The sequence below is a fragment of the Calonectris borealis genome, chromosome 24 (assembly GCF_964195595.1).
Source record: "Calonectris borealis chromosome 24, bCalBor7.hap1.2, whole genome shotgun sequence".
Lineage (NCBI taxonomy): Eukaryota > Metazoa > Chordata > Aves > Procellariiformes > Procellariidae > Calonectris > Calonectris borealis.
The window spans coordinates 5,604,878-5,632,690 of NC_134335.1; the positions used below are offsets into that span (position 1 = coordinate 5,604,878).

Consider the following 27,813-nt stretch of genomic DNA (forward strand, 5'->3'; position numbering starts at 1 on the left):
ACTTGGCTTTTTCACCTTCCTCAGGGTTAAAAAACAAACACAAATGCCTCACTGTGGATTTTTGTCACTGTTGCAGTGCTCAGAGGGCTTTTTCCCCCCTTCCGCTTTAGGTTTTGTTTTTGTTTCGCGTCTGTCTTGTCTAAAATAGCAGCTCCATCTACGGAATAACCAAGGGGCCTTAAACTAGGCTGTTCAGGATGAGCGTCACATCTGGTATTTGCAAAACACAGCGAGCGATAAATAGCTACAGTGTTGTAAAGCTCAGGCTCTGGAGAGGCAAGGGTGGCTGGTGAGGTTTTTATTGCTTTTTGGTTTTTTTAGTGTTTTCCTGGGGAGGGCAGAAGGGTATTGATTAAAAAAACCAAGCAAAACCCCACTTTGTGTTTGTGGGTGTGAAGGTGAGGAGGAGTGACGGTGTGATGCTGAGGGCTGGGGACCCCAGCTCTGCCCCTGGTACCCTGAGCCCTGTCCTGCATCCCCGTGCGCATCCATCGCCTCTGCGCACTGATGGATGCCGGGGCCCCCTCCCGCCTGGGGCTTTCCAGGGTGACCTCAGGGGACTCTGCCCCTCATCCTGCCACCCCCTCTGAAACGCCTGGCTGAGACCTCCCAGGCCAGCTCACAGCTAAGCCATGGAAGACGGCAACCCATCTTTTTCTGAGCTGTTGTGAGCCGGGGAAGGAATGGGTTTAGTCTTTGCCCAGAGCCACAAATAGAGCTGCGCGCTGATCCTTCTTGTCAGCGGCTTCCCAAGCCTGCCGCCTATCCATCACGCCTGAGTGATGGGTACCGGGCCAGCGCAGAGATACGCAGCGCTCATATCCCTATGATGACATTGTCGGTGTCACAGCTGAGCGTGAGGGACTCGTGAAATGTCACTTCAGGTAGTAGAAAATGACTGTGCCTCTGTCACGTTGTGGTTCACGGTCCGAAGTGTTCTTCGTCCCATCAGTCCCGACTGGAGGGGCCTCTGCCTTTGAATATGGTATTTCAGCTTTGGGGTTTTTAGAGAAAAGTATGATTTTAGTCACGGTGCAAGGAGCCAGGCTGACAGCTCCGGGCCACGCAGCCCCTCCAGCTACGGCACAAATGCCGAATGAGCTCCGCATCTCCTCTGTGCAGGGCTTTCCTCTCCCCAGCCTGCTCTCCTCCCTCTGCTCCGGACCGCTGCTGGCACGCTCCGCCCTGCCAGGTCCTTCACAAGCATCTCCCCCTGCTTTGGAGGGAGCCCGTGCTAGCAAGAAGAGGGAAACTTGGTCCTCGTCACCAGCTCCGTCAGGAGTGATGTTTGAGCATCCCGCACCTGGATGCAACCGCATCTCCCATCCCTTCCAAGTTGTCCGTGGAGTTGCTTTCTCCTGCCCAAAGCCTGTTGATCTTAGGGCAAGGGTAGCCAGTCGTGCTCCAGCTGACCCTAGAGCTGGAAAAAATAGGTTGTCCCATTCCTGATGTGAGCCTGGCTCTTCCAGAAGCCGTTGATGAACTGTATGATGATGAGGATGTGCTGTACCCATACGGAGTGACTCTGGAGGAAGGGCAGCAGAGCAACAAGTGCTGAGCTGCCTGCTGGCAAACGGGTATGGGGTGGTGAGCTGGAGCAACGCCTGGCTCCAGCGCCGGCGAGGCAGCTCCTTGGCATCTGCGGGCTACCGTAGGGCTGCCTTGCACCGAGGTGGGCTCAGAAACCGGTCGCTGGAAGGTAGCGACCTCATTAGCAGCCCGAGTGGCTCCTTTTTGGTGCCATTCCTCTCTCCCAGTCACGTCCCTCGGCAGGTCTGGCTCTGGCGGCGTGTCTCGGCAATGCCCGGCCAAAACGTGCCTTGCGGTGCCAGGGCAGTGGGCTCCCCGGTGAGCTGGCATTATCCTGCTTGAAAGAGAGATCAAGAACGGGAAAGGGGCTGGGAGAAGAGGAATGATTTATGAGGCTTCAGTTGGCCAAGCAGGGCATTCTCAGCATATTCCAAAATAATTTAGCATCATCTATTCTGCCTGCAGTGGGAGCTTGTTGCAGAAAAAGAAAGAAAAAAAAAAGAAAACCCACATAAAGAACGCAGAAACCCCCTTGATGTGATGGTTAGAGCTTGAAGTTTCTTTTTTCCTGAGGGTGGCTGTCTCCTCTCCCCAGTCCTCTCTGTAAATCAAACCGCCCGTGTCGGATTGGCGGCTCCGTCTTTCCCGTGGCCGCTTCCCCGAAGCCTCCCCGTGTGCCGAGGGGACGTAATCACCACCTAGAACGGCTTGAAGGACACAAACGCGGGAGCCGAGAGGATGATTTGTAGTGAATAATTTAGCGGATGAATTTAAAGCTTTTGTTCTCGTCACAAATTACCTGCGAACTGTATGGGAAGGCTTTGATCATACAAATTCATTTGACGTCGTCTCTATCTGCCAACAGACCCACCTACCTGCTTAGCTGTGGTTTTAACCAATGTATTTTTCCGTGCACATCGGTGTGTTTTGGGGGTGGGCTGGACCCTGCCTGCGCCTGTAATTAACCTGTCATTTTGGTGGGTGCGATTTTAATTACCGGCATAGGATCGCCTGTCCAGGTTGCACTGGAGTTGGAAAAGCGATGTTTGTAAACGGGAATAATTTTATGGCATGAAGTTTTCCGTACCCCCCATCCCCTGCGTATCACGGGGTGTCTGCGCAGCCCTCGAAGCGTTTTGCTTTTAGGTGGAAGGGATCGAGACGGGCACGGGGCTGGGATGATGCCCGGCGGGGATGAGTGCCGGTGTTGTCAGCCTGTGATGTGCTACTTGGACGGCGTGCCTTCCCCCTCCTCGCCCCGGCAGCTCTCCTCTCGCACCGTCAAGGGGCTTTTCTCCTCATCCCAAGCCTCTTTGTGCTTGCTATGGATGGTCAGATCTCTGCCTTCCCCCCGTTCAAGCTGCAGCGGCGTAGCGCCAAGTTTGTTTGGGGCTGGGGAATTTAGCAAAGTGCGTGTGAAGGAGGCTGCAGGCTGCCCGGAGAGAGCCACGTGAAATGAAGTTGTATCGCGCTCCGAGATCAAATTATCCTTCTTGGCTTTCGGGGAGAGGACTCGCCGCAGCCCCATGCGAGAGCTCGCTGCCTCCTCCTCATCTCGGTTTATGTCCCCGCTCCCCTGGCAGACGCTGCAAATGCTCACTCATCAGGGCTTGCTCTCTGTGCTAATGGCCCTCTATAAATAAGCCCCAGGAACAGTGATAGAGAACAATCATAAAAGGCAGGCGCATAAATTAAAGCCGATGTTATAATAAACTAGACAAGCCCTTCATCGAGGGTTTTATGTTTCTCCTTGAGTCGGCAGCTTTGCCAGGAGAAAATGATTTCTGCACGCCTTGGCCCGGTCCTCCGTCTCCCCGCTCCGTAGGTGCGCGCAGGCGGGTGGCAGAAATAGTTGGCATCACCATCCCCCTTTCTCGGCATTACGGGTAAAAAAACCGCAGGAATTTCCCAGAACAGCTCTCAGCTTCCCTTACGCAGATCCTTAGGGTGGCAACAGGACCACGGATTAACTTTCCGGGGTGGCTTTGCCCACTCTTTGTAGCTTTTGAGTAGCTATAAATGAAATGCAATGCTCCTGGGTGGCTGAGATTGCCTCTGTGCCTCCAAAGAAAGGTGAAAGTTGTTGCATTCGCCCCAGTGAGCTGCGGTCAAACCTTGCGAGCCTGGAGGGAGATGCCGGTGTATAAAATTGCAGCATCTTGGTGCGGATAGAGAAGCAAACGTGGTCCTTCAGAAAGGCTGCTCCTTCCCCTTTGCCCCGAAGCGTCTCGCCGGCTGGAAAAGCACGCGCCGATGGCTGGCACGCAGGCTTTCTGCTGTGCCTTCGGAGTGCCTCGGGAGTGCTGTATATACTGCGCCGAAACTCCTGCCTCTCCCGGCGAGTTCATAGCTGTCTCTCCGTATCACGTCCTGGATGGCTGAAACTTGGCAGAGCGAGCGGGAGCGGCAGGTGGAGCCGCCCGCTCCCAGAGTACATCTTCCCCGCGGTGAAGTCGTGCGGGAGATGCAGCAAGTCGTGCCATGTGCATGGGGTCATGCAGGGCTCTGGTTCGTGCCCCACCGAGAGCCGGAGTCGGTCTCCTGGTCCTGCGACATGGCATGATGCTCTGCGGGGTCTTTGGCATCGGGTCTTGGTGAGGTCCCACCAGCTCAGCCTGCTCCCAAGCCCTGTTTGGACACTTTGGACCTGAGCTAATGGTCTTGAGAGCCGGCAGCGAGGATGCAAACTCCTGCTCTGGGTTCTGAGCCTAATTTCAAGGCTGCCCACCCATCCCTTACGGTGAAATCCAGATAACATCCCTAAGGTGGCAGGTCAGGGATGGGGAGGTGGCAGCCGGTTCCCAGGGGCCCGGCAGGCTCTTGTGCCCTGAACCTGCTGCATTTTGGCTCTGCAGAGGCTGTGCTCGTCTCCACGCCTTAACTGCTCTGCTGGCAAGGAGGGGCAGGGCAGAGGGATGTGTGCTGGCGGGGAGATGTTGCTCCGTGCCTCGTGCAGTGGGGACAATGAGGAGGAGAATTATAGGTGTTTGGCTCATCATGAGAGGTTCAGAACGATTTGCAAGCACGTGTTCGGCTCTGCCACGAATCTATGCCCAGCCACATGGGCAGCAGGCATCGGTGCAAGGGGGGAAGATGCTGTGCAGAGTTATGTGCATTTGGGGCCAGCTCGAACGCATCCTCCTGGTGCTCGAGCATCTTCTCCCTCTGTATGGTTTTATGGAGATGCAGCACAGCCCGTGCCGGTGCGGGGAGGTGATGGCCAGGTGAATTACGTGCGTGGCAGTGTGGGGAGGGTGGAGGGGAAGGAAGAGGTCAAGGAAGGAGATGGGGGAGACGGAGGCAGAAAGGGAGGGACGGGGAGAGGGGGCGAGCGAGTAGGCTCTACTTTCTGCTCCCTGCTCCTCTGCGCGCTCTGGCCCGAGCTCCCCCTCGTGTTCAGCCTCACATATTTCTCCAGCGTTCTCCCGATGGTCCTCTCCGAGTTAATGCAGGGATGTTCGATCTTTCCTGCCCCGTTTGTGCCGGAGGAGCCTGACCCCCGTCGGGCAGCCCGCTGGCTGCAGGCTTGCTTTTCCCGCGACCGAGGCATCCCCTCTTTTCCCCAGTGAAATTGCAGCGTCGGAGGCGCCTCCGGCCTTTCCGAATATTCAGGCCAGAGCCAGATGCTCAGACAAGCTCCGTCGAGAGCCAGAAATCCATAGTTTTGATCATGCGAGGAGAGGCTTGTGCTGCAGACGTGCCCCGGTGCATCTGCTCAGGTGGCCGCCGGGCTCCCTGGAGGGGCAGCGGCTGAGATGTGCCGTGCCGTACCGTGCCGTGCCGTGCCGGTGCAGCGTCGGTTCCCTCCGGAGGCTGCCTCACCGCTCCCTGCCACCGCTCATCAGCCCCTCGCCGATCTCGCACAGGGTCGTTTTCTGCTCCATTTCTTCCCCCAGCCTTTGGAACCCCCCCCCAAGCTCTCCGCTTTATTCTTCGTCATCCTGGCTGGGATAAAATATGACTGCAGCCGTGAAGCACCGAGATCGCAGCTCCCCTCGGGAACTGTTTGCCCACATCACCTGTCGGATCGGGAGCCTGCATGTCCTTGGAAAAATATGTATTTCAGGCCGCCGGGGTGCTAATTTGCAAGGCCCATTACTCAAACGAAACATTAAAATGGCCGTCCATAAAGCAGAGCCTTTATCCGTGCCTCCCCCTCGGTCTGAACTCCCCGCGCCAGGTATAGGCTTCCTGTCAAGCCTAAGAGCCAAAAGCAAAGATTTATCGATAGGTACCTTGACTCCGGCTTGCATTTTAATTATGTCGCCTTCAGCCTGTGCCGAGAATAAACTCGGTGGCTATTGTGTTATCCTCACTTTATCTCTCCAGATGAATGCACCGGGAGAGACGCGGTTTTTATGGAGTCCCTAACAAGGGACCCTCTCCCATTCCCGCATCCTTTCCTCCCTGCTCATCGGCACGGATCAGCAGAGCAGCCGCTCGGTGCTGAAATGCCGATGCCGATCTGCACGCGAGGCTGGGAGGGAAGGACGCGGGGAACGAGCCCTGTGCATGTCCATCTCTCGGTGCCTTAGTTTCCCTTCATGGAGGAGCTCCGTCTTGGCCTCTCCCGACCCGCCGAGCTTGCAGGGAGGGCAAGTGCTTGCCCTGCCGCGGCCACCTCCGCTCTGCAGGGGCGGGAGGCAGAACGCAGAGCTCGGCGAGATGCCGGAGCCGAAATTGCTTTTTGGAGGGCTCGATTTCACGCTGGGAGCCAAGCCGTGGCGCCGGGAGGAATTGAGAAGCCACGCTTATCAGGGAGAAGATGCGATGAACTTCGGAGTTTGCTTGTTTATTTTCTGTATATATTTGTGTGCGGGGGTGTGTATAAATATTATTTGCGTGCGCCAGACGACACTGGTGTCTTGCATAATGCGGGTGCAAAGTTTGACCTGGCACTTGCCGGTGGAAGCGATGAATATTTATTAGCGAGGCAGTGGGTGGGAACGAATCCCTCGCTGGCTCGGCGTGGCAGACACTATCTCAGCAAAACGGGGGCTATTATTAAAATAAACAAAAGCAAAAGCAACTCGGCCGTGACCACATCGCCCGTGCTAACTTCGTTACGGAGCCACCTTCTCCCGGGGCAGGAGGGGGGACCGGCCGCAGAGGAGATGCTCTCGGGAAGCTCCCGGCTGCGCAGGGAGCGTTCTGCGAGCTCCTGGTCCCCCAGGCGCCGGAGCTCGTCCCCTGCCTCAGTTTCCCCATCGGTAGCAGTGACTTATAGAAGTGACGTAAGTTTTAGCCCGCAGCCCGGCCTTCATTAATAAGCAGAAAGCGCTTTGATATTTTTAGAAGGAAGTGCCACGTATTGATATAATATTTCTGTACCTCATTTGACTTCTTTTTCGATTGCAAGCCCCCTCTTGATCCCGTTACCTGCAGTAACAGTTATCTGGCTATATTTTATCATCTGAATATTTCAATTAAATTACTTTAAGGGAAAAAAAACCTACGCTGAAGTTGGAAATGATCACTGTATCACTCCAACTTCCCTCCATTCCCAGAAGGTTAATTGAAAGGCAGCCATCTTGGTGACGTTTAGACAAATGAGGATAATTATGTGTTCTCCAGCTCTTTGAGAGGTTAATTGCTTAGATGTACGAAGACTTGAAGAACAAAGAAGGAATAAATCAGAAGCAGGACTATGATCTGATAATGTAATTTGGTATATTCACGTACAACTCAAACAAATAAACCCCCTAATTGCACAAAGTCGTTCGGCCGCGCGGACGCCCCGCGGGGTTGCCGGGATCAGGCACCCGACGCCGGCCGATTTTGCGCGGACCCGGCCCTCGATGATGCTAGGAGAGGGGGTACCGGTGGGAGAAGGAGAGGTCTTCAGCTGGCTCCTGCACAGGGGGGGCTGTTGTCATCTTGCCCTGGCAATGACTTCTTCATCTGGCGGTGCCGTGGGGCTGTCGTCTGGCTCCTTGGTACCCGATGCACGAAGCATCCAGCCCTCATCCCAGCGGTGAAACGGCGGGTGGAAAGCAGAGGGGTCAGCGGAGGCGCAGGAGCGGTGAGCAGAGGATTTCCTCTGGTGGGTTATTTTATTTTGCCTAATTGCTGGTGAAATTTCTGCAAATTGGCAATTATATTCTTGGGCTGATGGCTCACCCAGGTCATTTACAGATCGCGAGTTTGGCAGGAGCGCTTCACGGCGCTCGCTGTGAAATACGGCTTCACCCTCCATTGGCAGAATTTCCCTCTTTTTAGAGATTTTTAGTTCTGCCTGCAGGGATTTCGCACGCTAAATCTTGCAGCAAACGCCATCCTGAAGGAAGCTGAGTTTTTTCCTTTTAATTCCCCCCCGGTGATTGGGGTGAGGGTGCTTGTCTCTGGGCCAGTTGTCTGGGAGTTGGTTTGTCCGTCTGTCGGCCCCTCCGTCCTGCTGGGATGGGACACGCGAGGCGCTGGATGTCCAGGCACAAGGGGTGAGGACGGGGGGAGTTGATTTTCCTCTCGCCCACCGGCTCCGCAGCGAGGAGCTGAGTGCCTAGAAAGTTTGGGCTTTTATCGAAGGCTCGGGGCTGTGCGAAACTCCAAGCTTTCCGGCCAGCATCAAATACCGCTTCATTTTTCAGCCGTGAGGATCAGGAAAATGGTGCTTTTTTTTCTCCACTGAGAGCTTGGGGGTGAAACATCTTCATCTGGAAACTCCTTTCCCCCTCCGCTCTGTCTCTGGGGAAGTTTGAATTGATTTCTAATGAGAAACTGCCTCCCCACCCCTAACGTGTGAGGAGCCCCGAGCCTCGGCCTCCGAAACACCGACGAGTGGTTTTTCTGCCTATCTGTCAGGCCCGTCTGAAATCGCAGTTTAATTCTCCGTATTTGCTCTTGTATTGTGCATTAAGATACAGCGAGTTTATCCAGCAGTCCAGCTGTTTTGAAGATAATTACTACAGAACTCAACCTGATGTAAAATAATCCTCCCGGGCAAGCAGCCAAGAGCCTGAGACTTATCCTCCAAAGACTGAAACCTCTCCATTACCCTTAAGAGCTGCAGAGATAGGAGCGGGCATCTCATGACAAATATATTTTTGGTGGTAATTAATGGGGGGTCGGGAGAAGAGGTTTGCTTCCCTCCTGACTCCTACTGGGGACAGACCGACCGAGAGCGCGAGGACCACGTGAGGATCCAAAGCGCCCTACGTGCCGTCGTTTCCCCCAAGGACCCATTTCGGGTTGTCACCCACATGCCCTTCTGCCATCCCCCTCGCCGCGTTGTCGCCCTGTCCTGCTCTGGGGCTGCTTCAGACCAGTTTTCCCTCCTTGCAAGCCAAGGACAGATGTACGATCGCTTTGCTCCGGTTGCACAGAAGCTCCTTCTGTCGCAGACGCGCCCTGGCCTGTGTTAATCAGGCTGCCAACATCCTTTCTTCTTTTGCGGCTGCGGGATGCTGCCGGAGCCGTGGCGGCTCTCTCCCGGGTTGAAAGCGGTCCCCTTGCCCAGCTGAGATGGAGACGGTCGCCAGTCCCATCAGGACGGCTGAATCATAGCGGTTGGAGCCTCGTATTGCCATGCGTTAATTACCAGTACTTAACTACATGGCTAACTGTGACAGCGAAACAGTTATTTCTGTCTCTCTGTGCCTGGGAAGGTGGATGAAAAAAATACAGAAAAAAGCAATAGCAAGGGAAAAACCCAACCCCAAAACCCCACCGCAGGTGTAGAAGGCTCCAGGTTCTCTACTGTTCGGGTCTGCTAGCACCCCCAGCAATAAACTCCGCGTTTCTTCTCCTCCTTTTGATTGAAGAACACTAGAAATCAGCCGGGGCGCAGGTGCTGCATTGTGTTAGATTAGTGCTGATTGAATTCGTACACGGGCGCTGATTGAGGCGCAGGGCTCTGCCGACGCCGGCGTGCCGCGAGCAGGGGAGTTTGCCGGATCGTGTCCCTTAATCAGCACCCTCGAATGTGGCGATGGCGTTGGCAGGCGTCTCTTGTTGGGTCTTTTCTTCCCTGCTGGCACGTAGGGCAGAGCCCCGGTGTAGGGTAGAGGGGAATTTGGCTTCCCTGGTGAGAAGACAGCTCTCTGCCGATGTTTCCTAGGATGGGTAGCGATGCCTTGATGGTAAATGCTGGTGGATGTTGGTCTTCTCTTTGGAGAGGAGCTGGAAAAATGTCCCAGCCTTCTTCAAACCACAGGTTGGCCCGGCGGCCACAAGGAAGTGGGAAATCGGTGCCCGGCTGTGTCAGGGACCTGATTTTGGGGAGAGGGTGCAACCCCTTAGGTACTGTTTTGGGCAAGGAAGGATGCCTCGCTGCACTTCTCGCAGTGTCCACGGTTTTCCTGGACCGGCTGCCCCTGCTCGGTGCCTTCATTTTCATCCCTATTTGGGAGATTAGGTGCGGCCGCCAGCATCGACTGACTCTGATGTTAGCATTTAAGTGCCACCTGCTCTATAAACATCCCCATTGATTTGCTCTATTCAAAGCCCTCCCGCTTTATTTCTTTTGCTGCCGCCTCGTATTTCCTTATGAAGATTTCTCTTACGCTAATAACAGCTGTTGGCCGTCGGGGCTTAGGCAGATGCCTTCTGACCTTCCCTGCTGCGCTGGGGGAGCATCCCGACGCATGGACACGGCTGGACTGCGGCTCCATGGGGAATTGGGGGCTGCTAGGCTGTAGCCAGAGGCTGTTTGCAAACCTGGTACGGTCCTGAGGGCGGAAAGCATTGCTGTTATTTTCTGATCGGCGATGCATTTCAGAGCGGATTGCAATGGCCGTGCCTTGCGTGGGGCAGGGAGAGCAACCAGGAGCTTTGTGCAGGGCAGGGACGTGATGGCTCCCTGCAGCAAAAGGCTCAGGTAAAGCCCCGATGCAGAGCTCGCTGAAGGCAGTGCCGACCTTCCCGGGGGCTGCAGAGGGTTTCTGAGCAGACCCTGAGTCATCAGGATACGGATGTGTTGTCGTGTCAGAAACAAGGGACTCATGGTGGGAAAATCAAGTGGGAGTTGGGAGCAGAGCGTGCCCGACCCCGTCGTGCCACCTTTCCCCTTGCCGACGACGTTGTCAGGGCGGCGTGTGTCCCCGCAAGCTGGGAGTAAAAGCAATGAGGAGTGAAAGAAGGGCTTTGGGAACGAAAGGGAAAGTCCAGCTTGCTTTAACAGAGCCGACTGCAGTTTCTGGATTTGCTCGATGTGGAGCATTAATTCAGAAAATCCCGTGAACGGCTTTGGGAAGAAGATGTGGTCACTTAGTGGCAGCGGAGGCACCGTGTAGCCGCTCGCCTTGCTGCTCGTCCCTTCCCCGTGCAAACCAGGACCTGTTTCTAAGCCATCTGCAGTGTGCTGCCCATGGCGGTACCCGGGTCTGCGGTTGCCTGCAGGGTGCAGGCAAAGGGCAAGCCCCTTCGAGGCCAAAGGTGGGCGCAGACCCCCTCCCCAAGTCAACGTCAGCTCGAGCTGGGCACCGACCGGTCATCGGGCTCCGACTTTGCATCCCTTGGGTTGTCACAGAGGCCACGCAAAGCCCTGCAGATGCTGGGTGCAAACCAGGCGGTGGTGTTTTGTGCGGCTCGGTCCCCTCGGGGTTGCACGGCAAGCGTTAAGTCTTCTTGACTTCTGATGCCTCGTACAGACAGCTCCCGCCCTCCTCATCATCTTGTTATTATTCTAATGTCTGGGAGCTGCAGTCATGGACCAAAACACCATTAAACTATCTGAAATGGAGCAACTCGACAGCCCCTGCCCTCACAGGCTTATTATCTTTGCAGATGGATATTTTATATTTAGCAACCTCTAATGTATCAATTTGGGCTTTGATTTTTCACAGGGAGCAGCTTCTATTCTGGTGCTCGGTAGCAAGCGGGCAAACTTCCACCGCAGGGGAACCGGCAGGGAGAAACCCTCCCCGCCAAGCCCCGAGCCTTTGGGGAGAGCAGGAGGGTCCCGTAGCCCTCGGAGGGCTCTGGGGAGGGGGTGCTTGGCGGGGACGGGTTTGCCGGTGGTCCGGAGCTTGTTTGAACAGCACTGGGAGCGCTTGGGGAATCCAAGCGGCACGGTAGCGGTGGGCCAGGCAATTAATTAAGCTTGCAGAGAGTGAGAGCCGGTGGCGCGTGGTTTTGCGGGAGGCATTTGGGGTGTCTGGCGTATGGTGCGGAGGGAGGGAGCTTATGGGGAAAAGGAGAATGTTTTAGGCTGGCCGAGCTCCCTGTGCATCCCACGCTTTTTGTTTTCCCATGGGGAAACCCGGTGATGGGTCAGGACTTGCCGAGCGAGTGGCGAGGGCTGGACGGGAGGTGGTCGTGCTGGGCGATGCCAAACGGCACATCCCGGGTCCCCTCCGTCCTCGGGGCGTGGGGATGCTGTGGGGCCGTGCACCCTGCATCCGGGGTCCAGGACGATGGGAGAGGTGGGAGAAGGGATACCGCGGGTGCCTCAGAGAGGAGACAGGGTACCAGCGGAAGGGATCGGGAATGAAGACAAAGTGCCTCCCGCCCTCCGCACCGAGAATAAATATCAGGGATGACAGTGACGGAAACCCAGGCGGCGCAGTCCTGCCCTCGGGGAACTATTGTGCGAGACCCGCCGTCACACGCCGCAGATGCCATTGTACCCGCGGCTAATTTGACGGTTTACATTGTTGGGAGAGGATTAGAGGAGCCGCCGCATTTTGATGGCCTGCTTCTAATTTGCATCTTTAACGAAGCGGGAGCCCAGCCAGGTTCTGTTCTTTTGTGTTTACTTCTGAGGAAGCGTGTTTATTTCTGATGATTACAAATAAATCTCCTCTGCCTTTGCCCCATTCGCCTGGAATAAAAGGCGTTCGGAGCCCGTTAACTCTGTAGCTGGGGCGAGTACTGGAAGCGAAAGAGAAATCCCATTAGGAGTCCCCGGCAAACGTAATTAACAATTTCTTCTCAAAGACAAGGGTGCCGGGGTGTTTGCTCTGCCCCTGTGACAGCTACTTTTGGTTGGAAACTTCCCAGGGTGAAGCACCACCCTGTCGCTGTCGAGGGGCTTCGCTCCCCATCCGGGTGAGCTATTTTAGCCGCTGAAAACTGGGTCAGCCAGCCAGTTTGCGACTGGTTTCGGCATCTCCATTTGTCATTTTGACGAGGTGCCTTGCCTACAGGAGAGAAAAGCGGTTTGGGGTTGAAGGGCCGTGGAAGTATTTAAAGGTAGAGCATTCTAGGTTTGCACCAGGGAGCGGGAGGGGTTTGGGTTGATCCAAGGATGAGCATCGCCCCCGAGCCTCTCGGCTCGGCCGGGGACCAGCGGTCCCGGCTCTGCGGGTGCAAACTGGTCACCTGGACTGCTTGGGGTACGCATCGACATTTTGGGGTCCCAAGCATCCCATCCCTCGGGATACTTTGCACCCACAGAGACTTGCTTTATTCCTCCAACTCTTCGCATGCCGTTTATCCCTCTAAACTAGCGCCAGAAAACTTGTGCCGACCCTGGGCACGGTATTTCCCTCACCACAGGACAGGCATCGAGGGCAGCCCCAGGCTTGGCTCTCGTGCTCGGCCAAGTCGGCAGAGCAGGAAAGTTCCGTGAGGTGGAGCGGGAAAGGCGGGGGATGAAGGCGGCGGGTGTTATGTCACGTCCCGCGCGTAGGAGAAGCGCTGTCAGCGTCATTGATGGGGCCGGGCAGGAGCCTGCCGTGGGAGCGACGCGGGGGTCTCTCCTAATAAGTCTGGGAGGAGGGAGACGGTCACTTTGTGCCACCGAACACAAAGAGTGCATCGGCGGAGTTATCTGTATTGTTGACACTAAGTGAAATAATTCCTCGGCAAACTTCAAAATTAGCATTTAAGGATGAGGAATAGGGGCAATTAGAAGGGAAGCGGCGCAGCGCCGGTGCCCCCAACTCCCTCCCTCATGCATCTTCTCACGCTGCCGCGTTCGGGTTCATCGCCCGAGAGGCCATGTGTGTCAGCGTGAGCGTTGGGGGGGCCGGAGATTGGGCGAAACCCAGCATCCGAGACTCCCCGCTCTGGCAGATGGTGAAAAGTCTTTGCTTGAAGGCAGCGAGGGTCTAAGTGGGATGCAGAGATGGAGGAGCAGATGGGACCGGTCGCATTGCACGAAGAAGGGCTGCGTGGGGGAGCTGGGACGAGGCGGGTGCCGGGAGCTCGGGTCTGGGCTGACAATAGCAGCCCCAAGATATTCCCCCCGCCTTGCTGATGGGTTTTCTCCAGGTGAACCGCAGAGCCAGGATGGGTTCATTTCCCTCCCGTCTGACAGGCGCTTTATTGTCTTTTGTCCCTTCCGGACTCATAAGGCAGAGTTTCTTCTGGAGATGGATATAGCGCCTTCAGGAGACTGTTAATGGGGGTTTGTCTTTGTTCCTAATTAGATCCCTTCAAGGGAAAAGCTCCTGGCCCGCTTTATTATCCAGCTTTGTCAGAGCTTGTCTGCTTTATCTAAACACTTTGCAGAAGTCTCTTTACCTGTTTGCTTACTGGAGACATTATCATAATCCTGGTCAATTGGAAATAGGTAGCAAAGACGGCTCGGCAGACGAGGGAGCGCCGGCAGCTCAGTGGCTAACAGGGATCGCTTTCCGAGCCAGGTAAAGAAGCTGGCAGGGTGCTCCTCATGTCGGGGTGTCGGTCAGTGTTTGCCTTTGAAGCGGTAATTCCTAAGGCATAGGAAAACTCTCGGTGGGAAGGTGAGGTCGGGCGAGAAGGTGCCTCTGGAAATGCCGTGCTCTCCGTGGCAGCTGATGGACGGTGGCTTTTCTGCTGGTGGTTGCTCTGACACATTGCTAGGAGGTGCAGGAGGGCTGGCGTTTTTGAAGGAGGGTGGTTTGTCTGGTCCCTTCCCGCCTGGAGCTGCAGGGGACAGCCCGGGGCTCCGGGGAGAGGAGCACGATGCTAAACTAGGAGAGCCGAAGGGATTTGGTCCCAGATTAGCTATTGAGTGGCAGCAACTGCAGAGCGAGCCTTTGCCTCCTTGCTCTTGGCATGAGTTTATTAGAAGAAGGAGTCTCCAAATTGCTCCTGCCCACTTGCTCCGAGTGGTTTCCAGGGTGGTACCGGTCACCAGGCACCTCCCTTGCCCGGGCAAGGGAGGGTGATGCTGTCCTTGCCCTTCCTCGCGTGAGCGTGTCCGCCCATGGGCATCCCTGTGCACTTGTGCAGGTGCGGCTCTGAGCCATAAATACAAGCTGAAAACGCAAAATGAGCAACCCCAGTTCTCATGGGTCCCGGACAGGCCCCAAATCTCCCTGGGAAGCGCACCCGGTACACGCCAGCCGAAGCTGGGCAGCGGCGGTCGAACGACGCCGGCGATGGCACGAGCTCCTCATCCCTGTCACTCCAAACCCTAGTCCTTGTGCTTCACCCCTAATGAGGGGACCCGAGAGTACCTCGCAGGGCTGTAGTCTGGATATTTATATGAGCGCAGACATGCAAGTTGTCTGTTTTACATATTGCTGCCCTGATTTTTCAGTGCACGCAATGAATAATTTACAGAAGCCGTGTGTAAGTATCTCTTTATTATTCATTATAAAGAAGTGAGACAGCAGTAATAGTCCACTAGACTGGAATCCCCCGGGGCCGAACTTAACTCGGCTGCGCTTAGCTCTCCCCCAGTTAATTTGAACGAAGCGGGGGGCTCGGCTTCCCGACAAGGACGATGCCGTCCGCCGGCACGAGGCTGGCTAGGTCCGGAGGAGCAGCTGCTGCGGGCACCAGGGCACATCCGATGCCCGTGCGGGCTCCCGGCATGCCGGCAGTGCCGCGGTGGGCACGGAGGGCCATCCGTCTTTCCCGGCGTCCGTACGCGATGTGGCTGGCGGAGATGTACAGCTCCTGCAAGGGGAAAATTACTTGTTTGCGGGAGGATATATGGCTCGTTTCTCTGAACCGAGCGCCCGGGGGGACCCTCAAACATGCCAAGTATCGCCCCTTCCCTCCGCCCGATTAATAATCTCGATCAAGGTGACGGTCTGCAATCCCAGCAAGGGATGCATATAACACCCCCAAAGCCTCTGCAGCAGAGGTGCCGCGGCAGGGACGAGGACAGGGACAGCCCGCCAGCCCGTCTCTGAATTTACAGGCGTGTGGAGAGGGACTTGCACGAGTTTCTTGATTGACTGTAGGTACCTTTTCCCTAAGATTTCGGCTGCACAAAGCTGCGGCAGCGCTGTCGCCGCCGGCACAAGCTTGCACCTAGGTTTGCTTTCCCGGTTTGCTTTCACGCCGAGAGAAAGCTCCCCTGCCGCGATCCTCGGGTGGGAAAGGCAAAGCTCCCGAGAAATGCCGGGCTCTTAATTTAGCCAAATGCTTGGCGGTTTTGCTGCGAGCACCGCGGCGGCGGCAGAGAAGGCCACAAGTAAATAGATCGAGAAAAATCTATCAAACAGAATGAAAAAGCCGTGTTCTCTGGGAACATTTTAATTCCCTTCCCCTCTCTCCTCCTCTGTTTTTTGCTAAGCGTAAGTCAGCGCCGCGGACCGGAGCTGCCGAGCCCCCGCGCGTCTCGGAGCCGGGAGGGTGGGAGCCAGGCAGGAAATAAATAATGGAAACGACCGCGTTGTGTTTTCAAGGCACTTGTAGGATTTACAGCTGCTTATCCAAATGTTCCCTTCTCTTCCCCGCGCGCTGGCTTCGCCGTCTCCGGCTGTTTCTCTTCTTCCCCACTCCCCGCCCGTGTGCCGCGGCCCCTCTCCGCCGGCAGCGGGTGCGTATATCACGCCGGGGATGGCTCGAGGGCTGCGCCGACAAGCCGAACTGTCAGCAAATTTTACAGCTTCATCGGAAATTCTCCGCGCGCAGCAAGGGCAGGGGGAGCGGCGGCGGCGGGGGGCGCGGAAAGTCTGCGCGGCTTGCGGAGGTCAAATGTAATGGGATTTTCATCTGCGGCTCCCCAGCTCCATATAAAAGAAAAAGGCGGGTTTTTTTTCTGGTGAACCTGCCATTTCTGTGAAATCTCAGGTGATGGGGGGATGCAGGAGGTGGCAGCAGGGTAGCCCAGACGTGGCACACGGCATCTCCGTGCCGGTGGTCAGGCTCTGTGCGATGGAGAGCCATCCTGCTTGCATCCCCGTTTGGAAGCCAGCCGTACGTTGTGCCCCCACATTTCTGACCCTCTGCCTCTTCCTTTGCAGGTGTACCGTGGATGACAGGGTCACGCGGGTAGCGTGGTTGAACCGCAGCACCATCCTGTACGCCGGCAATGACAAGTGGTCTATAGACAACCGCGTGGTCATCCTCTCCAACACCAAGACCCAGTACAGCATCAAGATACACAACGTGGACGTCTACGATGAGGGCCCCTACACCTGCTCCGTGCAGACGGACAATCACCCCAAGACTTCGCGCGTCCATCTCATCGTGCAAGGTGGGTCTTAACATACTATTGCCAAACTGACCGTTTGATACGGAAGGATGCCTGGATTTGCGAAGAGTTTGGAGGCCTTCTTGGTGATGGAGATGTAGGGATCAGACCAACATCTGTTGCTTTGGGGGTTGAGCTGCTTGGGGACAGGGGTGTTGACGTTGCCTGCCGTGATGGGGAGGAGATGGACTTGCGTCGTCTCAGCCTGGCTGTGTTGTACAGTCGTCACGTGGGGCAGAGGACACCAGGGAAATTGGGGCTGGCGTCCTCCTCCTCTCCCCCCTTGCCTGTCCCTGCTGTGAATTTGAGCCATCCCTGCTGTTTGGGACCCACGTTGCTCGTCTCACTGCGTCGGGGAGTCGTTAGTAAGGTGCTTGGGCACGCGTCCAAAGATGCTTTGGGAGAGCGTGGTGGAGGAGCGGACTCCCAACACAAGGCTCCTTGGTTTTGGGAGAGAGGGCAGAGCGCGTGAGCATGTCGAAATCATGGGCACAGGCGAGCGTGTCGGCGTAGCAGATGCTGTTGGGTTGCAAAGCAGCGTTCCTGAGGCTGCTCTGACCACCGGATCCGGGTGCCGGCAGATCAGAGGTGCCCGTAGCACTCCGGTGGACGCCGCCTCCGGATCCTTGAGGCTTTGCACCGGCTACCGGCTTTTGTCCGGTCTCTAGATTAATTTTTCAGCATTAGTGTTAGTTCAGGTTAGATAAAGATAATGAAAGTTTCCTAATCCTCTTAAAGAAGATTTATCTGGCTGAGTAGAAAGCTCTCGGAATACAATAAAGCGTGTATAAAACCAGGACCTAATCTTTCCTTTAATTTCAAACAGCTGATGGGTATTGATTTTGCAATGAGCAAATCTGAAAAATTTCTTGGCCTCGACACGTCTCCGAGAAGCCCCCAGCATGGATATGTATATATTTATGTGTCCTTCTCATTTGGAGGAGGCAGGGTTTGACTGTGGCCACCCATCCGACCGGTTTTCCTGCCAGGTCTCAGCGGGAGCGTGTCGGGGGGCCCCGCACCGGGCAGCGCTCACCTCGGGAAGGGGGGAGCTGAGGACCCCCGGGAGCATCCCCTCCATCCCCTTTTGCGGGGCCTCTCCCTCTCCCCCTTTTTGAGTTGCGTGTGAGCCGTCCGTCTGCGAAGTTTAATCTGTTTATCCTGTCTGCTCTCTAATCGTGCTAATCCATCCAGTCAACACCGGTGAAGTATCCGAGTGCTTTGCACCTAATGAAATCAGGAGAACCGCTCAGCGCCCACTCCCCTCGCCCCTTTTTCAGAGCGGGGCCTGCGACGCAGGTGCTTGCCGGGTTTGGGCGGGTGAAGGCAAGGGATAGTTCGCATCCAGAGCGATGGTCCGGTGGCGAGGTGTTCCTAAATGTGCTGGGAAAAGTTTTCCTCTGGCGTGAGCAAGCCGTGTTGAATTGCTCCCGCCGCAGCAAGGACTGTGGTTGTCAGCTGTGTTGCATCTCTGCAGCTGCAGGGAAGCCCGAGAGGAGCTGGGGAGGCTGAGCTCCAGTCGACCATGCTCAGAAGTTTCTGTATTTCTCTGTTAATGTGCTAAGCTCAAGCCACACGGTCTGCCTAAGTTGTTAAGAAAATCCATCCGTAGATGCCATCTTGCTGTCCTGTTGATGGTGGTGTCCAGAAAAGCAAATCCTTCCTTGCTCTGTTCTCACTTCACCTCCGGCGCAGTTGCCTGGTGGCTTTCCAGTGGATTGAGCGGCGTTGCCCGCTGGCACGGCCAAGGGTTGTTAGCCTCCACGATTTTATGCGGGGGAAGAGCCAGTTTTCTACAAGGGTGAATAACATATAGCCCTTTGTTCTGCGCTCAGAGGGAGGGAGCGGTTTTCCAAGGATGCGTTCGCTCCTGGCTGTGCATGCAAGCAGAGCACGCACTTTGCAGGGGAAGGAGTGAAGCCCTGTTTTTGTTGTAGCTCTCCTGACCTTAAATATTGGCTTAAAAACGAGGTTTGGGGTCCTCCTTCATTAAGGAGGCAGCCATCCCAGCAGCGAGGGCAGGAGGACCACAGGGGATGGCCATGGACACCCTGGCGTCACGCCTCGCCCGTGCCAGCTGGCCAGCGAGCAGGCAGTAATGACTAGTTAGCAATCGTGTTCAGGTCAATTAATTTATATTTGTATTTTGCAAAACTAAAAGTTGGCCGGATAGAGTATTGATTCTTTGTCCCTGTATTCAATCGGGTTTTAATTGCGCTACTGCGGGGCCCAGCCTTCCCTCCTAGCAACCCGGTGATAAATCTGCCAGAGAGTCGCAGTCAACAGTAAATGTGTCTCTTAGTGTCATTATTAATATTGTCTTTTGGATTGGTTCATTGCAACAGCCGTTAACAAGGGTTTATAAGAGTGTAGGTGGCAGGAAGCCAGAGGGGTTTTTTGTCTCCCTTTTCCTCTTTTTTTTGGGGGCCACCTCGTGACGACGGGATGGACGCTTTGAGGGACATGCACCGTGCTCGTGGCATGCTGGCGTGTCGTGGGGAGAGTTACAGATGTCAAGAGAACTGGCATTTAATCTCATATAAATAGAAGATGAGCCACCTCATCCTCCTCCTGCCATAAACAGCTTGAGCAGAGGATGCCAAGGGGCTGGACCTCGGGTCAGCCCTCCTGCCTGTGGGTATGACCTTGCCCCGTGAAGCCCACCTCAGCTCCCGGGAGGTGCAAACCTGCAGGGACGAGCCGGGAGACCTTACCGCATCGTGCCGCAAAATGGTTTCGGTGCGGGGAGCGTGGTAGACCGTGGCCGGGGCTCAGCCGTGCCGCCTTGGCGTGGGCCGTTTCAGGACACGGGGTGTATTTCAGTCTGAAAAATGGAGCTCAGGGTCAACGTTTTGGTGGAGGCTGTGACTTTTGCAGTCAGTGCCCTGGGAAAGAGCAAGCCTGGGGTCCTCCGCGCAGCAGCGGCTGCAGAGAGGAGGGCGTACGTGCCAAAGCGGCGTGGTACCCGGTCTGGCGGAGATCTTGGCAGTAAACATCGATACTGGCCATCGCTCCCTAATAGTGGGCTTTGGTATTCCTCAGATGTCCTCTGTTTCTGATTTATTTAGAGAACCCTCCTCTGTACTGCTTTAATCCTACTCGCCATAGATTTTTCATTAAAACCTCTCCTGGCTGTCGGCATTGTTACCGTTAGTTTCTGGTTGGCACAATCCATTTTCCCATCTCAGCATTTGCCTCTTTCCTCGCCCCGGGAGCCAGGGCGGGTTTCGAAGGACCGTGGCCTTCGCTCGCGGTAGTGAGGTTGTGGCCGTGCAGTTGGTTTTCTAAATGCACGTAAGGATGCTCTCCCGGAGCCAGTCCCATGTCCCTTGTCTCATCTGCCGCCTCTCAAAGTGGCACCACCGCACGCGTAGCTCTTCAGCAAGTGTCTCAAAAGCAAATTGAGTCTTTATTTTTTCCTTCTGCCTGATAACAACTGGCTCCTCGAGTCTCCAAAAGGGCAACCCCCCCACCCCGTGCCGGCCCTGTTGAGCTCTTCTTCCCTGACGCAGACCGTGCTCCGGGCTCCCCCCAGCACCACAGATTTCACGACGGCCGCAGTTAAGCTTGCCTTTATCGTGCTACCTTTGGTATCCAGCCAGGAGCTGAGACTGCAATACTTATTAAAACCTTACCAGGAGGCTGCACGGTACACGGTGAGGTGAGGGGAGCGGCTCAGCCTTCTTCAGTTGTCGTAGGAAAGACCTGATAATAGGCTCTAAACGTAGAAAGTGCTTAAATATGAAGTGCTTAGTATTTAGACGCTGGAGAGTTTGGCGTAAGGGGCGTGTACGTGCTGTACAGAAGCAGATGCAGCTCAACCCGGAGAAGGGAAAGGGTGAGAGGCAGCGATGCAGGCTGCGACCTCCGGAGCAGGCTCGCCTCCCTGCTCGGGAGATTCATCTGCACTTGGGATACTTACCCTTTACCGGGTGGTTTGGGTGTTTTTTGTCTACCTAAGAAACAAGATGATAGTGAGGAAAAGAGATGGTGTGCAGTAAATGCGATGCGATGCAAAACGTTGGCCGAGGTTCCCGGAGCGTGCTGGACTGGCAAATTTTTACATACATCTTAGATGGAGGGTTTGCAGGAATGGTGAAGGTGGTTCTTGGGGCACATCTCTGTCTTGCTGGTGTCCAAAGCAAAGCGTTCATCACCTGCCCGTCCTGTACGTGCCGCTTATTGTGGTATGGTCCCCAGGGGGTCGACTGCTGGCAGCAGTGAGAGGGTGTCCCAGGAGGAATGCAGCTCCTCGCACCGATGTCTCGAAAGGCTGAGGGCTCCGTCCAGGTCCTCCGTACCTGCCCGAGCTCATCTCTTGGCATTTTTGGAACAAATATTACTGGGCGGTGGCTGAGATCTCCAACCGGGGTGGCACGGCCGCGGGTGGAGGAGACGGCCCCGCGCGTGTTTCTCCCCTCTTGGCATTGAAGCCGCTCATGAGGTCAGGCGGCAAAGGGGACGGTGACATTCGGATGGGTGCTGTATCCCAGCACGTCTTCCCCTTTGCCATACCTCTGGGTCTAATCAAGTGTTGTCGATGACTCTGTCTGGAGGCTCGGCTCCGGCTAGCCCTTGCTGCACCGGGTTAATCGTCCTGGTGGGGACGAGCAAAATGGTTAATTGAAGCAGGAAACTCTCCCGGAGGTCGGGCTCATAGCGGTGGGGATGGAGTGCAGGGAAATAAAAAGGAAATCAAAGGGCTGTTAAGAGGAAATGGAAAAAAATCACTTAGGCTGGAAAGACGTCTTCCCAGCAGGAGAGAAAGCCCAAAACACATAATGTCCGTGGCATTTAAAGTAATGTTTCACACTTCCTTCTCTGGGGGTATATGAGCAGGCGGGGAAGGAAAGGGGCCCAACCCGGGCAGAGTGGTTTATTTAGCTGGATGGCGCAAGAGGGACAAAAAGCAACCGCAAGCAAGCGCAGAGGAAAAATCAATTAGCACAAGCTCCGTTAGGAAGAGTCGGGTGGGAGCTGCTGGGGAGGAGTGGGTTTTTTTTTCGTTCTGAGGCAGGGGGCCTTTGAAAGCCGCCGTTTCGGGAAGCGAAAGCCTGGGCAAGCGGTCAAAACCTGGAGCGATTTGTAAGCATCGCTCTGCCAGGGCTTTGCATCGGCGCTGCCACTCAGTGCCTCTCCTCTCCGTCTCACGCCCGTCAGGCGTCCGGAGAACAAACGTGCTCCTAGCACCTGCAAACAGGAGGGGAGACCCTGGCCCATGCCGGGTGCCATTGCAGCAGCAGGTTGCAGGGAAGTGCTTTCTTTTCCCCCGAGGCAGAAGCAGGTTGGGATGCAGCATTCAGGCTTGGCATGTGTTTGCAGGACTAGGAGCAAAGCTTGCTTCTGCCCTGGAGCTGACAGCATCTCCTGGGAACGGGAGCATGGAGCATCGTCTGTCACGGCGCAGTGCTGTTCTGCTATCCGGGACCGCACCGGGGGCTTGCCCAGGGGCCTTGATGCATTTTCATCGCCATGCCCCTCTGCTTAGCTATTTTGAGCCTGTAAGGATAATGACAGGATGCTTGAGGGCGTTAGTTGTGGTGCTGGACAGGGACGGCGCAGCCGGAGCTGAGCAGGGCCGTCCGGGAATGTGGCAGCGGGAGGTGACCGATGCCACCGCCTCTGCGGGCAGGACCGTCGGCGGGGGCCTCTCCTTCACGCTCCCGCGGAGCTGCCTCCAGCCCATTGTGCAGAGAGGAGCACGGCCGGTCCCAGAGGATGCGGGGATTCGGTGGCCCGCCGTGCCTCGGACCGGGGTGCCGCAGGTTGCGGCTGTTCAGCCAGGAATTGGGTCGGTGATGGAGTCATGGGGTGGCGCGGTGGGAAGGAGTCCCGTTGCCCCAGCATGGTTTCCAGATCTCCCTGAAGAGCATGTCGGGTTTTGGAGAACGACACCGGTGTCGTTAAAGGTGGTGGCCGACGTCCACCGAGTCTTGTCTAGCATAGAGAGCTGTGTTCCCATGGAGGGAAAGAAGCGCCCACGAAAAGCAACGTAGACCGGTGTCCTGGGACAGGAGAAGGCTTGAGAGGAGCAACCAGACTCTCTCCTCGCCCTTCCTCCCGCCCCGAAGAAACCGAGGATGGGCAGGAAAGCGAGGATGGCCAAATGGGGGAGGTCCAGCAGCAATGTGGTGGTGAATTCAAAGCCGAAGCGTGCCCAGAGAAGGAATAGCAATGATTGAAGAAAGAAGCAACTGGAGGGAGAATAAAAAACAAACAAAAAAAAAGACGAGAAGAAAAGCCCAGAGACTTGTAGAACAAAGGGAAGAGAAAAGGAAACGTGCGCACACAGAAAAGCACCGAGCATCAAAAGACTGGGAGGCAGCAAAGGGGAAAAATGAAAGAGTAACGAAGGAGCGAGGGCACGGAGAGGGGGAAGGTCTGGAAAGAGGAAGAGCCCGACTGGCAGGAAGAAAACAGCATCCTCTGCCGAGACGGGTCCTGCCGTCCTTAAAGTGGCTGGCATGAAGTGCTAACCCGAAATCCAGACGGGATATGGAGGAGGGACGGGACGGGGAGCACCCGGAGAGCATCCTCGGGCTCCCATTCTCGAGGCTTCTTGAAGTCGGCAAAAAGGAGCCAGCGGGAGCGGAGCCGTCGGAGGCATCGGGACGTGCCGCGGGGACCGGGAGCTGACGGAAGAAAAGCGCAGCGGCAGCTGATTAATTACTGCAAAAAGCGAAAATAGGGAAGAAGGGGGAGAACTGGAGAAGTTGTTTCCCCATTATATTTCCGAACAGAAAGAACGTTTTAGCGTGCGCACAAATAGCTCCCTGGGAAGCACTCTCACTTCCTAATTGTTCATAAATTTACTGACAGGTGGTTACACAGTAGGTATAACACTCTGAGTTTTGGTTTTATTGCTTTCCCCGTCTCCAGGCGAAAACCTGAAGAAAAAGGGTGCGCGGCAAGCGGTCGGGAGACGCTGCCTAGCACGGATGTGTTTCAAACATGCGCGTTATGATCCATTCCCGTCAAAGGATCACACAAAGGGTGTTTTACCGGGGGAAGGCTGTGAAAAGGGAGTGTTTAAGACACAGACAAGGGAAAGGGAAGATCTCCCCCGAAACGAAGCACCTGTGGAGCGCGCGAGGCGGCGGCGTGGCACGGCGCTCGCTTGGCTGGGAAATTTGACAAAAATCATTTTGTTGACCAAACTGTAGCTGTCGGATGTGCTTAATCTCGATAAAATCAGCTCTGACGAGCCTCTCAGATTGGGCTGTCATCAGAATGGGTTCGATCAGAGACGATCTTCGCTGCCGAGAAGCAACACTTAGTTAAAACTCCCGACGTCGCCTCCTTGCCCCCCGTCGCTTCCCCCGCCGGCTAGACGGGACATCGGGGTGCGTTTGCGCAGGGTTACTCTGTGTGTCCTTGCAGCCGTCCCCTGCACCCCGAAACGGGGTGGAGGTGGGGAAACACATCCATTTCTATCCGGCAGGGGTGCTCCCCAGCTGGGAGCTGGCTCGCGGGTGCGTGCCCGCGTCTCTTCTTTAAGGGCATCAGCCCCAAACAGGAGCTGTTCTTGTATCTTGTATCGGTGGTGCCTTCAGCAGAGACGCAGGGACAGACGGAGGCCACCGGCGCCGTCCCACCGCGCTTCTCATCCGCGAAGGAGATGGAAAGCACGGGCGAAATGTGAGCTTTCAGCATATTTGCCTTCTTTGTGCTGACTTTCCGTACGCTAATGAGTCCTTGTGCGGTGACACCTCCGACAGCTCCATCCTGCAGAGCCGGAGGCACGTGGGGCTATAGGCAGCCGGGGTGCTGGGGAGGAAGGTGGCTAGGGCGGTGGGGCCGTTCCCTGGGGGTGACAATGTCACCTGTGGGAGAGCACGGGCCCCTGCTGCAGCTGGAGAGGTGAAGGAGCAGCGGGAATGCTGCGTCTCCCCAAAACGGGAGGTGTCTGAGAGGGGGTGGTGAGTGAGGTGCCAGGGCAGGAGCATGGCTCGCCGTAGGTGGGACGGTGTCCATGGAGGCTATCGTGTCCCCGCAGAGCGCTGAAGGTGAGGTGTCCCCCTCTGCGGGCAGGGCCGTCCCTACGGGGACCCGTCCCGCAAGTAGAGGTGGGCGAGTGGCTGTCGTCCAGCGGTATGAAGAGCCCATAGGCATCCATCTATCATCTCGCTTTATTTATAAAGGTGTAGGAAGAGGTCTCTTTTAATGGATGAGGAGCTAACGATGTGGAGGAGGGACATCAGGTGCCTGTGTCAGCCCTGGCGCTTGCACAGGCTCTCCGCTCCGAGGCGTGCAGCAGTAATGATCTGGCAGCTAAAAATAGTCTGGGGGCCGCGACGGCGAGCGCCTCTGGTAGGGATCGGCGCTAAGGAGCGGCCGGGAGATGAGTCAGCCCGCGCGCGGTCCCGTGTGTCAGCGTCACGCGCAGTCGATGGTCACGCAGTGATTATCGCCGTGCTGTCTCTCCGGTTTAGCAGGGAGGAGGTGTCCTCGCCGGTGCGGGCAGGACCCGTGCCTCCCTGTCCATCCCTCCTCACCCTTGGGCATCTGGTAGCGGCTCGCAAGATCTGAGCTCTCCGATCTCTTTTGTCCCCAGAGCGGTCGGCCGTGGAGCAGAAGCGCGGGTGAGGCCGGCACCGGGGCCGGTGGTGTTCGGGAGGGTCCCCAGGATGGCTTGGCTGTGCTTGCGAGGGGTATCCCGAGCATGGCACGGAGCATCGCAGGACGCGGCAGCGTCACCGAGGCGCGATGCCGTGGCCAACCCCACCGGGCTATTTGCAGCCCCCAGTTTGGGAGGGAGGGGAGGCACGGAGTCCACGGTCTCTGCGAGGGGTGGCAGAAACCGGCCCGATGGAGAGCGTGAATTGGCGCATCGGGTGGTTCGGGTCTCAAGCAGTAAAGGAAGGAGATAAATCACAGGCTTATTATTATTGAATTTAGTGGCATCGCTTTCACATTCAATTTCTCTCACCGGCTTCCCGAACAAACAAGAAATTACAGTGCAAATGTATTTTTTGGCCTACCAAACATTATGCATTAACTTCCCCGTGATTAATATTACGCAGGGTCGATGAAATCCTCCGCGGGCCGCTCTCTGCTCCGGCGAGACCGCGCGACAACGCGCCGCTCCTCGCTTCCTCGGGATTTCTTCTGTATTCAATTTGCTTGTAGTTGTAGTCTTTTCCAAGGAAGGCAGGACTATGAATAAGGGGGGATAGGGACCGTGTGTGCCTCCGTATCGCTTTGCCCCTCCGCAGCTCCGGAAGGCGAGCATCTCGCCCCCACCCTGCGAGCAGTCTTGGGGCTGGGGAGGACCTCTGGAGCGGGCCATGGCCATGTCTGTCCAGGATGCAACCCTGGGAATCCCTGTCCCAGCCCGATGGCAGCTGAGGGCTGTTTAATTTGGGCAGGCATACCGCACGTGGGGGGCCTCTGCCCGTTACGGCTTCATTGCCCACGAGCAGTTCAGGAGCGTCTCAGTCTTTTTCCTTAGCTATTATGTGATCAGGCGTGTAGTGACGTGCATGGGGGCTAACGGGAGCTGCTCGGAGGAGCAAGCTGTTATAAAGTATATTATGCGCACGAGGAAGCGTTAACCCAGTGAAAGGCAGAGCGGGCAACGGCTCTCGCCACTTCTCTGGCTCTCAGTATGTTCACCCAGCGATCGTTTCTTATCTTCTATATGTAGTGAGGAGAGGCTGTCATAACTACTGGGTGTTTGCTGTGTAGGGGATGTAGGGAAGGGGGAGGCAAATGTAAAGAACTAATCCAGGGAAAGGATGCCGTCAGCAGGTAAATGACTAGGAATGCATCCAGAGTCATGCTGGCGGGCCACGAGGTATTGGCAGGGCTGTATGACCCGGCCCGTTGGGGGACGGGAGGGCTCTAGGGGGGACGGGAGAACCTTTGGACTCCGCGCCCAGCACGGATCCCAAGCTGTCCCCATCTTGAGACAGGGCAGCTCTGGTGGGATGCTTGTCAGGGCAGCCGCGCGTGTGCCTTGGCCGTACCCGCCTCATGGTATTTACAGGGAATGGCCGTGGGTTGGTTTTATCCGCACGGTCGCGTTTACCACCAGGCTCATCCCGCCTGCCGGTGCTCGGGTCCCGTCCGCTGCCAGCTGCGTCCCCATGTGGACCCAGCTCCCACCTACTCCTCCCGTGGGATTAAGTCCCTTGGGATTAAGTTCCCTGAAGGCAAAGCCGGTGTGCCCTTGAGATGCTGTCCTCGACAGCCTGGCCAGTAGGATCTATAAAAATATAATTGAGGTCCTTAGATGTCCTTCTCCAAGTCCCGGTAACCTTGTAGGCAACGATCGCCGCCACGGCAGGGTATCGAGCCTTCCGTCGGGGTCCCCACGCTCTCCACGGGCATCCCCCCACCGCACGTCCCTGCTGGCTCTCGGGGGCATTTTTGATCGGATTAGGGCGGGCAGCAGCCTGGGGCTTCCCCAGCCCCCGCGCCTTCGGCACGCAGGGTCGATAGCGCGGTCCCGGCTCTGCTTGGTGCCCCTTTCATCCCCCTCGCCCCGGCGAGGCACCACAGGGAGGGAGAGGAGCAGCCCTCGAGCACTGGGAGTTGGTGTTAGCTGCTCTGGAGGTGCCCGCCTGCAGGCGTTAGTCTGTACCGGGAGCACGTATATGTAGCAGTCTCGGCATCCGCTAACGGTGCTGCTGTCATCTTGGACCAAAAAAACTGCTGGGGAGGGATGGCTTGCAGGCTCGTGAGTGGGCAGCAAATGCCCAGTTGGGGTAAGTCTCGTCTTGGATGCTGCTGCTGTTTTTAGATTTTCCTGGTAGCTGTTGGAGGTGATGTTAGTGGAGGGGAGAGGTGCAAGGCTGCTGGTAATAGGGGATAAGGTCATCTCCTGGTCCGAGTAAGGAAGACAGCCTTCCCACAGCGGAGCTTGTCGGGGCCGCACCGTTGGAGCTGGCCGGCTCCGCTCCAAGCGTTAACTACATTTTCCAGCGGTCGCTGGCGCACACTTTTCATTTTCGGATTGCCGCTTCCCCTGAAGGACTCAGACA

At 56.2% G+C, this 27,813-nt stretch overlaps 1 protein-coding gene across 2 annotated transcripts in view; it reads left to right on the forward strand.

Moving 5' to 3' along the window:
• LOC142092697 (opioid-binding protein/cell adhesion molecule homolog) overlaps positions 1 to 27,813 on the forward strand; it is a 301,027-nt gene that overhangs the window by 260,110 nt on the left and 13,104 nt on the right. For both annotated transcript variants that reach the window (XM_075173011.1, XM_075173010.1), the window contains one exon: positions 16,599 to 16,831. In XM_075173011.1, coding sequence (XP_075029112.1) covers positions 16,599 to 16,831 — 233 coding nt within the window. The remainder of the gene's footprint in view (positions 1 to 16,598; positions 16,832 to 27,813) is intronic.